At 48.4% G+C, this 12,885-nt stretch overlaps 1 protein-coding gene across 1 annotated transcript in view; it reads left to right on the forward strand.

Moving 5' to 3' along the window:
* The first annotated feature begins 799 nt into the window (after window positions 1-799).
* The window catches only part of GFPT2 (glutamine-fructose-6-phosphate transaminase 2), a 45,366-nt gene continuing 33,280 nt past the window's right edge, over window positions 800-12,885 (forward strand). The window contains exon 1 of the mRNA XM_010830670.1: window positions 800-882. Coding sequence (XP_010828972.1) covers window positions 876-882 — 7 coding nt within the window. The 5' untranslated portion in view covers window positions 800-875. The remainder of the gene's footprint in view (window positions 883-12,885) is intronic.

Here is a 12,885-nt window from a genome sequence, read left to right on the forward strand (position 1 = left end):
ATTTTTTTTTTTTAAGTAAAATAAAAAACACCAGATGGCCTCAAAGTATGCAAATGTTGGGCCAGTTCTCGTGACCTTCCTCGGGAGACCAAGCTGAAAGTGCAGAAAGGAGAGGAAGGGAAGGTCAGGAACTCAGGCTTCGGTGACTCACTGCGGGGCCAGATTACGGTTGCCGAGATTAGACCGGCCGAGCGCAGGCCAGCTGCGCCGAGAAGTGGGCCAGCACACCTCCGGGACTGGGTGGCTTCCTGGGCTCCCCCAGCTTTGCTCAATTCTTGGGGAATCCCGGCCTCCGATTTCCGGCTCTGCAGTAAATCCCAGGTTCAAGTTCTGACAGCGCCCCCGCTGCCGGATTTTGGCAAAGTCCCATTCCATCTCTGAGCCTACCTGTGCGCTGAGGGATCTAGCGCGCAGAGGGACGCACACTCGAAATGCGGTTTATTATGCGGGACATAGGGCTCTGTGACTTACACTTGATTAAATGACACCACATTACATCTCGGGAGGTGGGTTTCATTGCTATGCCCATTCTACAGACGGGGAAACTGAAGCACAGAGCGACTCAGGCCCCTGCATCTCGATCTGAACTCAGGAAGCTCGCTGCGACCACCAACCTGTTTCCTGGAGCCACGTGTTACAGCCGGGGAGCCGCCCCTCGCCTGCGGCGTGCAGACTCCGGGGGGCCGGGTGCCCGCCGTTGTCACGACAACCGGCGGCCAATGGGGAGCGGACAGGCGGGAAGAGGCCCCGCCCCGCCCCCGCCTCTGGCGGCGGGCTCCCGCTATAAGGGCCAGAGGCCGGGGCGCGCTCGGGAGTGTCGGCGGTTATCGGCAAGCGGAGGCCGGGTTCCAGGAGGGGCGCGAGGAGCAGCCGAGATGTGCGGTGAGTGCAGCGCCCACCGCCGCGGCGGCCGCGGGCTCCGGAGTCCCAGCCTCTCACAGCCTGGGCCCGAGAGCCAGGTGCCTGGGACTGAAGGCGGCGCGAAATCGGGGCGCCGACTGACGAGGGGCTCTCGCGGGCTGGGCCTGCCTCCGAGTTGGTCGTCCCACTGCGGGGTGAAGGAGGGGGTCGCCTCACCCCAGTCTGCATCCCACAGCGGGGAGGGAATTGGTCCTGTCCTGGGCCCTCGAAACACAGAGGTGTGTTTCCTCTGCACCTCATGTGCAGTGAGGAAAGCGCCCCCAAGTCTCCCACAAAGGCGGCCAAACGCAAGCTAGCGTGCTCCCCGGGCTCGGGGTGCCCATCCCGCCTCTCCATCTCCAGCAACTGAGGAGAGGCGACCACACCTGCTTCGCCCCGGTGGTGTGGGGAGCGGCCCCTGGTGCGCTGGGGAAGGGCCTGTGCGTCCTCCTCGCGTCCCAAAGTGAACTTCTTGTCCCTAGAAGGGTGGATTCCGTATTGTCGCCCCTTTATTGCAAAAAGCGCTCGACGAGGCGCGGGGAAGGAGCAACACCAACCCCCGAGCGTCGGGCGGAATCTGGAAGAAGCCCTAGACTGGGAGAGGGCTGGGGCCCCCACCTCTTGAGTACCGCGGTGACCCCTTAACGGTGGGGAGGGCGGCCCAGCCCGGCGCGCGCATCACCGATCCCTTACTCTCTCTGCTGGGTCGCCTCCCTGCTGGGGACAGGGCTGAGAACTTCTGCTGGGACAAAAGGTCACTGTGCCTTTTTTTTTTTTTCAATTGAGTGGGATTCAGTTACCCATTTCAGCCTCCTGTGGGTGGAGGACCTGTTGGAACGTTTGAAGCCATGAAAGGCCTCTGTCTGACTTTGCTGAGGGCTACTGGGGTGGAGTGTGCCAGCGGTGAGCTGTGGGCCAAAGTCTGTACAGGCCTTGTTTCTGAGGCCAGGCGCTCCTGTAAAAGTGAAAAAGGACCAACTGATGGAGGAGCAGGCAGCCGACTTTTGGGATGCATCCTGCCCCAGGCCAAACAGACATCAATTTAAATTCCGAAACTCTCAGCAAAAATGTCAAGATTCCTGGGCATCATTGGTATTGTATATAATGGACTGCCTGTAGGCCATTCCTGGGGAGAGAGAGAAGACAAAGGTGGTAATTTTGCCAAAAGGCTTTGGGTTCCAAACTCCTTAGTGTGACATTCAAGGCCCTTGGCCCCCTGGTGGTCTTAGAGCCAGACTGGTACACTGAGATCCGCCCACTGGGCCTGCCCCTCTAACATGAGCAGCCTCTCCCTCCTTCTTCCTCTCAGATGCCCTCTGCCCTTACAACCACCTTAACTTCCATCCCAGCTTTGGTTTGTAACTAACCCATCAGGGCTCCACACTGGTACACCCCACCCTCCAGCCCTCAGTGAAGTCAAGTCTTGTGGAATTCCTGCCTGGGAAAGTTGTTTCCTTTTCTTGTAGCCAAGAGAAAGTCTTAGCTGGGCGCTAATGTGTCTTTTCGGAGAAGGCAATGGCACCCCACTCCAGTACTCTTGCCTGGAAAATCCCTTGGACAGAGGAGCCTGAAAGGCTGCAGTCCGTGGGGTCGCTGAGGGTCGGACACGACTGAGTGACTTCACTTTCACTTTTCATTTTCATGCATTGGAGAAGGAAATGGCAACCCACTCCAGTGTTCTTGCCTAGAGAATCCCAGGGATGGTGGAGCCTGGTGGGCTGCCGTCTGTGGGGTCGCACAGAGTCGGACATGACTGAAGTGACTTAGCAATAGCGATAGCAATGTGTCTTTTACATATTTCTGATTCTTGCGCAGAGGAAGCTGTCCTGGGCTCAGAGCTTACAGCAATAGTGGCCTGGAATTGAACCCATTGGTTTGGTTTGTTAGTGTTTTTTTGGATTATTGTATGGTCTGTATATATATGGCAAGTGATACTGGTTTTCCTTTATGTTTGTTTTCCTTTTGTAATGAACTTGTTTAAGTTTTGGAACTTTTGTCAAATGTATAGAAAAATATTCAAGAAATGATTGTGCATTTGATACCAGGATAGTGCAAAAATCACGAAGGTGCTCCTGGAATAAACCAGTTACCCTCTTGACTTTACATTTGGGGAAATTGAGGCCCAGGGAAATCTGTGCACATCTTTGAGCAGTTGTTTTCTCTGGACTGGCTGTGGCTCCACTGGGATCTGCCACCTTAAAGCCATCTCAGAGCTCAGATCTCTGGAGCTGGTTCTGCAGGGGTCAGCAGGAGTTGAACTAGAGGTCTTTCCTTATCAGTTGCTGATGACCAGGCTCACAGTGGCTCCTGATCCCCCTTCTCTTTGCTGCTTCTCCTACAGGAAGCTAGACCCAGTTGTAGTCAACCCTTCACACAGTATGCAGATGACCCTCAAAGTTTCAGTGAACTGAGAAGTTTAGCCTGGCAGCCCCATGCCAGACCAGCGGACAGAGATCTTTCTGTTTGGTGTAGAAACAGAAACTTTATTTTTTTAATTACTGTACTTATCAAGCTGCACAATAGGGAGATTTCACATAATTAGGTAGGATTTTGACTTCCCTTGAAAAAATCCAAAGATGAGCAACTCTGAGTCCATGTTTCTGAATAGTTTACAGTGGCCCCTGGAATGACAGGTGCAGACTCCCTTGTTCTCCCACGATGACTCAGCTGCCTCACTCACAGATGTTACCTGATGGCCCCCATGCAGTCTGAGCTTGGGACCCCAGCATAGTGGAGACAGGGACACTGAGTTTCCCCAGAAGAGAGGGAGGAACCTGGGACAGTGCCACAGGCCTGATTTCAAGAATGAGCTCTGCAGAGAGAAGAGGGTGCTAGGCATACCAGACTGAAGGCACAGCATATGCAAGGGCATGGTGGCATGCATGCGTGGGGATTTGACAGAAAGAATTGCATGTCCTGTCTGTGAATTCTTAAATCTTCTCTGTCCTTCATATATATGTCTGTTTGTGCTCAGTCATGTCCGACTCTTTGCAACTCCGTGGACAGTAGCCCTCCAGGCTCCTCTGTCCATAGCATTTCCCAGGCAAGAGTACTAGAGTGGGTTGCCATTTCCTACTATAACCATATATGTTTAGTAACCTTTTTGTGGGCCATTATTCATCCTACTGCAGTTGGATTCTTGCTTTCAGATGCTTTCCCTAAGAAGAGTCCAGTATTGCCGATTCCACGTAGCCACAGATTGTCCAGATAGCCAGAAGCATATTGACCAGAGAGCTCCTGGTCAACACCCAACTCCTCTGGTCCCAGCACTCCACTCTCAAACTAGAGCCACTGCAGTCCGGAGGTGAACATGGGCATCAGTTAAATATCCCTTCCTTCACTGGCATCATGCTACATACCCAGTTGGACCAAGTAGTTTTCATACTTTCTCTAAAAGTCAGTTCCCATGTCATATAAATAATGTGCATCTTGCTCTCCACGCATGTAGGTAATACCCTTTCCACCTACCTCTTTCTGCAAGACACAGGCATGGTTTTATTCCCCAGAATCAAGGCAGGCCAGGAGACACACACACACTACACACACCATCTGCACAGGGGTCTTTCAGGAGAGTTTGTCAGGTGCTTATGGGGGTTTTCTTGCCTCTTGTCTTAGCTGAGGAAACAGCAAGTCAGGGAGATTACTTGACTCAGGAGAGCTCATCTTTCTGTCCCAGAGTTCTTTCGGCTCTCAGAACCCTGTCATATTTGACACTCCCTTCCTCCTTGTAACAGTTCAGTTCATGAATGGATGCCTCAGAAGAGACTGGGCTTGAGTTGATAGAGCACAGACTCGGGGGTCAAGTCACCTAGCTTGTTGCCTCTCCAAGTCACAGGAATCTTGAGAAACAGAACCCCCTACCCAGTGATGTGCAGATAAATGTTAAACAACTCTTTAGCTCTTTAGTTCATCAGTTTCTGTGGTAAGAATACTCTTACCATGGCTGATTTCAGGTAGGTCATCAAATATGAGGTCCCTGAGCTTAGCACTGGGAAGAGACGCACACAGTTGGTCCTTAGGAGCCAGTCTTTGGAGCTTCCGAACACCAGCGCCCCTACTTGTGCGACTTTTCTGGCACTCTCATGTGGAGGGCTGCAGCGAGGCCAGCAGAGCAGGGGCTCTGCACAGGCTGCTACCCTCCTCCTGCTCCTGTTCCTCCTCCTCTCCATCATCATGCCATTTCCCCATCAGTCTTATTCATCAGGGGTTTCCCAAGGTCCGAGAAACCTTCTGGAGCTTTTGTGATATAAGATTAGCAAATGGGGCTTTTTAAATTGAGTTTATTTTTATATTTAGCAAAAATTTGCTTATGAAGGAATAGGAACTTGAGGTTACACTCTTGGGAGAAAGTTCTGAAGATACATTAGATGCAAAGCCAAGTAATTTCATCTAGTCATCTGCCCCTTTAATTTTCAAAGGAAATATTTCACTGTAAAGAAAAGAAAAAAAAAAAAAAAACAGTTTAGCCAAATATGACAGTTTGAACTTTTTTCTTGAAAGTTTTTCAGTACAGAGTATTTATGTGCTGCTTCCCCTTTGTTTTGGTGAAATGGTGAAATGCTAATGGCACAGGGACACCACGAGTTTTTTGTTAAAAAGAAAAATGCCTTGCTCACACTTACCATGGAAAGCAGTCTCCTGTTATTCCAGGGGTTCAAGTGCTGTAGTAACTTTAACCCTGGGAGTCCCGAGGAGGCCTGAAGTAGGGTAAGGCTGTCCCCAGAGGAGCCAACCCCCTCCTGACCCTGAGCCAGGCCTGGGGGCTCCTCTGCCTCTGCTTGAGGACCCAGCTGTGGGATCTCGTGCTTCCTTCACACCTCCGTCTTTACTCACTTTACTCTCACTCTGCAGGGAAGCAGCAGGAATTGTCCTCCGGGCTTCATGAATAAAGTAGCCTCCCCTGGTCTGCATGAGGGAGGCCTGGACATCCAGAGAGTCCAAAGCCCCCTCTCGCAGCCCTTGCTCTTGGCCTGGTGGCCTCCATCCTGGGGGGCCTCACCTGGAAGAGTATACTCCTACCTCCCCTGGCATGCCACACACACACACACATCTGACACTCAAGCACAAACTCACACACAGGTACTCACTCACACAATACACACCCAACACACATACCTGACACTCAAACACACACATACTCTCTTACACACACACACACCCCCCACATACCACACACACACACGAATTCTATGAGGCAGAGATCTCACTGGCCGTGTCTTCCAGTTTAGGACTCAGAATATTATCTAATCTCTATGAGGCTCATGGACTAAGGACATCAGATGCTTCAATTCAGAAAAGCATTATTGGTAGTAGTGGAAAGAGCAACCTCTGACGGGAGGATGCCAGCCTGGCTGAGTGGTGACATAGCCCTAATGGAGTAAGCCCCTACCCTGTGTGAGGTACAGGTGGTGGTACTCTGTCTGGGACTGTCCACCCTCAATCATAGGGCAGTGCTTTTCATTGAGAAGCTGATCCTTGGAAAGATGGAGAGGTTTTCAAAAACTATAGCCACAGAATCAGAATATGGACCCCAATCCACCCTCTGTGGACTTAGACCTTCTTCCCTCATTGTCCAAGCCCCAAATGACCCCTCTCCCCATTTGGTACCCCTACACCCTAGGGGTAGGTTCCAAGAGTTCAGAGATCCTAGTTCTGGCTAGAAATCCAGAAACATTGCCCCTCCATCTGGTCATTGTTATAAAAACAAATTCACTTGAAGGCTTGAAGCACCCCTGCCTTCATGGATGGACCTCTGTGCTGTCTTTGGTCCTGAGTCCCTAGATAATCTCTCAAGCCATATTTGAAGGGAGCATTAGAATTCGCAGACCCCCAAGTTGGGCTGGGCCAAGGGGCCACAGTCCCTCTCAAAGGGCTTGTCTCTGTCTCGCATCACATGTGTAGTCTCTTCTGGAGTCCCTCTGTGTTTATCTGTGTTTTTCTCCCTTTAGAACCTTTTCTCACTCTTCTTATCAGTTTTAAGAGTGGGACCCTGAAAACACAAAAAACCTCAAATAGCCAAAGCAAACTTGAGAAAGAAGAATGGGAATGGAGGAATCAACCTTCCTGACTTCAGACTATACTACAAAGCTACAGTCATCAAGACAGTATGGTACTGGCACAAAGACAGAAATATAGATCAGCAGAACAAAATAGAAAGCCCAGAGATAAATCCACACACCTATGGACATCTTTTCTTTGACAAAGGAGTCTAAAATATACAACGGAGAAAAGACAATCTCTTTAACTAGTGGTGCTGGGAAAACTGATCAACCACCTGTAAAATAATGAAACTAGAATACTTTCTAACACCATACACAAAAATAAACTCAAAAATGGATTAAAGATCTAAATGTAAGACTGGAAACTATAAAACTCCTAGAGGAGAACATAGAAAGAACACTCTCTAACATAAATCACAGCAAGATCCTCTATGACCCACCTCCCAGAGTAATGGAAATAAAAGCAAAAATAAACAGTTTGGACCTAATTAAACTTAAAAGCTTTTGCACAATGAAGGAAACTATAAGCTAGGTGAAAAGGCAGCCTCCAGAATGGGAGAAAATAATAGCAAATGAAGCAACTGACAAAGAATTAATCTCAAAAATATATAAGCAACTCCTGCAGCTCAATACTAGAAAAATGAACAACCCCATCAAAAAGTGGGCCAAGAACTAAACAGACATTTCTCTGAAGAAGACATACAGATGGCTAATAAACACATGAAAAGATGCTCAACATCACTCATTATCAGAGAAATGCAAATCAAAACCACAATGAGGTACCCTCTCATGCAAGTCAGAATGGCTGCCATCAAAAAGTCTACACACAGTAAATGCTGGAGAAGCTGTGGAGAAAAGGGAACCCTCTTATACTGTTGGCGGGAATGCAAACTAGTACAGCCACTATGGAGAACAGTGTGGACATTCCTTAAAAAAACTGGAAATAGAACTGCCATATGACCCAGCAATCGCACTGCTGGGCATACACACCGCACCGAAGAAACCAGAATTGAAAGAGACACGTGTACGCCAATGTTCATCGCAGCACTGTTTACAATAGGCAGGACATGGAAGCAACCTAGATGTCCATCAGGAGATGAATGGATAAGAAAGCTGTGGTACATATACACAATGGAATATTACTCAGCTATAAAAATGAATACATTTGAGTCAGTTCTAATGAGGTGGATGAAACTGGAGCCTATTATGCAAGAGTGAAGTAAGTCAGAAAGAGAAACACCAATACAGTCTATTAACACATATATATATGGAATTTAGAAAGACAATAACAACAACCCTATATACAAGACAGCAAAAGAGACACAGATGTAAAGAACAGATTTTTGGACTCTGTGGGAGAAGGCGAGGTGGGATGATTTGAGAGAATAGCATTGAGACAAGTATATTACCATATGTAAAATAGATGACCAATGCAAGTTTGATGCATGAAGTAGGACACTCAAAGCTGGTACTCTGGGGCCACCCAGAGGGATAGGGTAGGGAGGGAGGTAGGAAGGGGTTCAGGATGGGGGGACACATGTGCACATGTGGCTGATTCAGGTCCATGTATGGCAAAAACCATCACAATGTTGTAAAGTAATTATCTTCCAATTAAACAAAAAATTTTTAAAAAGACTCCGAAAAGCTGTTTGGAGGCTCTGGATGCCAGGATGGCAGAGTGGGCACAGGATATACCCTGAGCTGCAGTGGGTATATCCTGGGCCAAGGCAGCCTCTGCCCCAGGCCTGGGCATTTCTCCAACCAACTTGGAGGGATTTTGCCATCCCTCTTGGGCAACAGAGGGAGGTATGTAGTGAGAACCAGCCTTGCTGTGGCTTGCCTCTGCCCTGTGGGGAGGGGACTGGAGGGGAAGAGAAAGCTGGAGTCAGAAAAAGGAGTGTCCCATGGAGGGGTTGACTCCTAAGGGTCAGGGGAGAATGTATCAGGATGGCCTGGACCCCACCTGGGAGTTCTGAGTGTGTCCATCAGCAGCCAGGTGGGCATCTCCCCACAGGCCAAATCCCATCTGCCAACTATTTAGAATCCCCTAACTAGGATTCTGAGACAGGTCTTATGCTAATTTGGGGGGCAGCAGTGTTGAGCCGCCTGCAGTCAGGTACACCTAGTTGTGAATTGCTCAACTCTGGCCTTGGAGCCAGAAATGCCCTGTCTGTCCGTGGGAGCCACAGCCTGAGCATAGGCATTGTGAGGTTTAGATAAAATGAGATTGATGCATGGGAAGGCTTCATAACTGATTGTAGTAATGGTTGTGATTTACTTTGCAGCCCCTTCTGGGATCCTTCCCCAGGACATGGTCCATTTATCTAGAAGGCTGTCCACTCCAGCCCTAGTATGCTCAAAGTACACGGTAGCTGGGGGTGGGTGTTGCTGGGGCATATGTCTTTGTGCTTGATTGTCTTGGGATTACCACAAGAGCAGTGCCTTCCTGCCCTGGTGAAAGGAGCTAACACGCAGGGACATCAGGCTCAGCACTACCTACCTCTCTGGCCTTTCTGTCCCCAGTGTTTACACGTTGGGGTTCTCGCTGCTTGTGCATTGAGAGTGGCTGTCTCCAGCCCAGCTCAAAGGTCACCTTCTCTAAGATCAACTCCCTAAACCTGTTCATTTATTGATGCATTTATTCATTCAAAAAAATAGTTACTGAGCATCTAAAATGTACCAGGCTCTGCTCTGGGTTCCGGGCAATGAATAAGCAATGGATAAGACAAATAAACAAGACAGGTGTGGTCTCCATCCTCATGAAGGTTATAATCTGGAAGGGAGTCAGACAGAAGACAAGAAGGGAAGTGCTATACGGGAAATAAAGGGGTATGTGACTTTTTAAAAGTTGGGAGAGGGGACAGCCTGCAGTAGGCCAGGTGGGTGACCTGTCAGCTGGCACCTGCAGGATGAATTGAAGCCACCTCTTCAGAGAGCCAGTCCCAGAGTCCTGTGCCCCTTTCCCACCTCTCAGCATCTGGCCTCTCTGCCTGCAAATTTCCTGAACAGGGGGGTGGTCCCTGTGTACCACGTCCTCTCATGACTCGCCCTGCTAGGCCCCCTGACTGGTCCGTCTCAGCAGCACCTAGCTCAGTGATGTGGCCCCTGTGGGTCAGAGAAATGTGTATGGAATGATTTACATCTTAATCAAGTTGTCACCAGATCACACATTTGGTTTAACCATCATTTCTCCAAGGAGAAAGCCAAAAACAAATAACTAAAATGATACTATTTTCCTTGTGGTTTTATTTAATCATTTTTTCAAGAGCTTCTTGTATGCCCTGTGCATACCTGCATTTGTGCCACATGCTCCCCAGGAGGAAGAAGCTCCTTGCCTGCTCCGTTTTCACAGACACAGGCACTACTCTGCAGCAGACACTGTTCCTGTTGCTTTACAAAGACTCCTGTGAATTCTCTCAACAACCCTGGGAAGTAGGTGCTGCCATCACCATGCTCCCCTGGGAGCTCAGTGACTTGCTCCAGGCCACATAGACAGAACAAGGGTGGGCTGGGATTTGAAATCAATACTTGGCAAAGGCCGCAGGTGGTAGCTGCTACCTCCGTGCTTCTCACTGTCACAGACTAGTGAGCAGGCGAAAGAGGAGTCACTCAGGTGGCTGTCTTTTTCCATGTGAGACTGGCTGTAAGACAGTGCTTTCTCCCTTGCTGAGGCTACTGTTCCTCCAGGTGAGCAGAACTGGGGAGCTACATTGAGGTCGAACTGGGCTAGATGACAATCTACCCACCACTCTCGATATATATAGCAGCATCTAGTAAAATACTATATGCAGGCACACAGCAAAGTATCCTGACTGTACAAAAAGGACATATGCAGTGGAAAAGAAATGTCTGCCTTTTGTCCAGCATCCTTATCAGAGGCCGCCACTGCTCCCCGGATCTCCCAGAAATATTCTACGTGTCTTCCTGCCCCACCTTAGATAGTTTACACATACTCTGCAGGCCACTTTTTCGCTTGACACATCTTGGAGATGTAGCTTGTTTTCCAAGAGAACACACAGCTTTCCCTTATGCTCTGTGTAGGGCTGCCTGCCTGTGGCCCAGCAGTGGCCGTGTGTGGCTGCGCCATCACTTAACTTGCGCCCTGCCAGGCATCAGGCTGTCCCCAGTCTTCAGCTACTACAAACAGCTCTGAGCAATGATCTTCATACATGCACACTTCAATCTCAGCACAGATATCTGCTTAGATACATTCCTAGAAGTGCAGAAGCTTGATCACCAGATGTGTACATTTTAATTTGAGAGATTGCAAATTGCCTTCCAAGAGAGTGCACAAATTTAAACTCTTATTGTCAAAAACTGGTTAATCTTAACTGATTTCATAGGTAAAAAATGGATTCTCTCTGCAGCTCTTAGTGCTGATGGAAGGGATTCCAGAAGGGAAATCGGACATGAATAGCAAGCAAGATTCCTAAGAAAGCAGCTTTGTATTCTATTTCATTATTTTTAAAACAGTAAGAGCCTCATGGAGGTGCTGGTTTATTCGCTCTCATCTGGTAGCATGCAGGGAGAGTGCAGCCAAGAGCAGAGGAGAGAAACAGTGCTTAAAAGAACTTACTGAACACATGTGGGTATGCTAGAGATTTCATGTTAAAAGTTAGATTTATGCCTTCTTGCGCAAAAACCTTGAAAACCACTTCTTGGCAACCCCTCTCACCACAGTAATCAACCAAACAGTGTCTGAGTGGCTGCCAAGCCTCCCAACTGGGTGTGGACACAGCTGGTGCTCCTGAGGGCCAGGACCCTTTAGCCGTTCCAGCTTCTTCCAGCCCATCAGGGACTGTGGAACAGCAGTCAAGGCAGCCACAACCAAGGAGGCTGTTGCAGATCTCAGAGCCAGAGATGTATATGTGCCTGACATGAGTTCAGAAGTGAAGTGTGACCCAGAGGAAGGGGAATTACAGGGCGGAATTGGAGAGCAGAGCCATACAGCACTCTTTGGGAAGAGCATTTTGGATTTAAAAGAACTGGCCTGTGGGTGGGCCTTTGTGTCATTTGCAGTGGCTGTTAGCTCTGTTTTGTGAGGGGCAGGTATAATTCTAGAACGATTCCCAAGGTGCCAGGAAAGTTTCACAGTTTAAAAGATACAAAAATGGTTTAGTGAGTTACTCCATCCTTCATATAACCATCTCTCATAGCTCTGTGCTCTTTACATTGACTGGAATTTCACTATATCCCTCCAGGGAACTTCCTGCCTTTTTTTTTCCCCCCAGAAAAGTTAATATTATGAAAAGTTTTACCTAATCATAGATTTTGGTGATGGCTACACAACTCTGTGAATATACTTAAAAACCATTGTATTATACACTATTTCAAGTGTATCCATTTATGGTATGTAACTTATGAGAAATGCTGGGCCGGATGAGGTACAAGCTGGAATCAAGATAGGTGGAAGAAACAACAACCTCCACTAGGCGGATGATACCACTCTAATGGCAGAAAGTGAAGAGGAACTAAAGAGCCTCTTGATGAAGGTGAAGGAGGAGAGTGAAAGAGCTGGCTTAAGACTAAATATTTAAAAAAACTAAGATCATGGCGTCCACTCCCTTTAGTGCATGGTAAATAGAAGGGGAAAGGTGGAAGTAGTGACAGATTTCCTCTTCCTGGGCTCCAAAATCATGGTGAATTGTGACTGCAGCCATGAAATCAGAAGACAATTGCTTCTTGGCAGGAAAGCGATGACAAACCTAGGCAATGTGTTGAAAAGCAGAGACATTACTGATAAAAGTCCGTATAGTCAATATGGTCTTCCCCGTGGTCAGGTACAGTTGTGAGAACTGGACTGTAAAGAAGGCAGAACGCCAAAGAATTGATGCCTTGAACTGTGGTGCTGGAGAAGACTCCTGCAAGTCCCTTGGACAGCAAGGAGATCAAATCAGTCAATCTTAAGGGAGATCAATCCTGAATATTCACTGGAATGTCTGATACGGAAGCTCTAGTATTTTGGTCATCTGATGTGAACAGACAA

This window comes from Bison bison, unplaced genomic scaffold (genome assembly GCF_000754665.1).
Source record: "Bison bison bison isolate TAMUID 2011002044 unplaced genomic scaffold, Bison_UMD1.0 scf7180017864519, whole genome shotgun sequence".
Classification (NCBI taxonomy): Eukaryota; Metazoa; Chordata; class Mammalia; order Artiodactyla; family Bovidae; genus Bison; species Bison bison.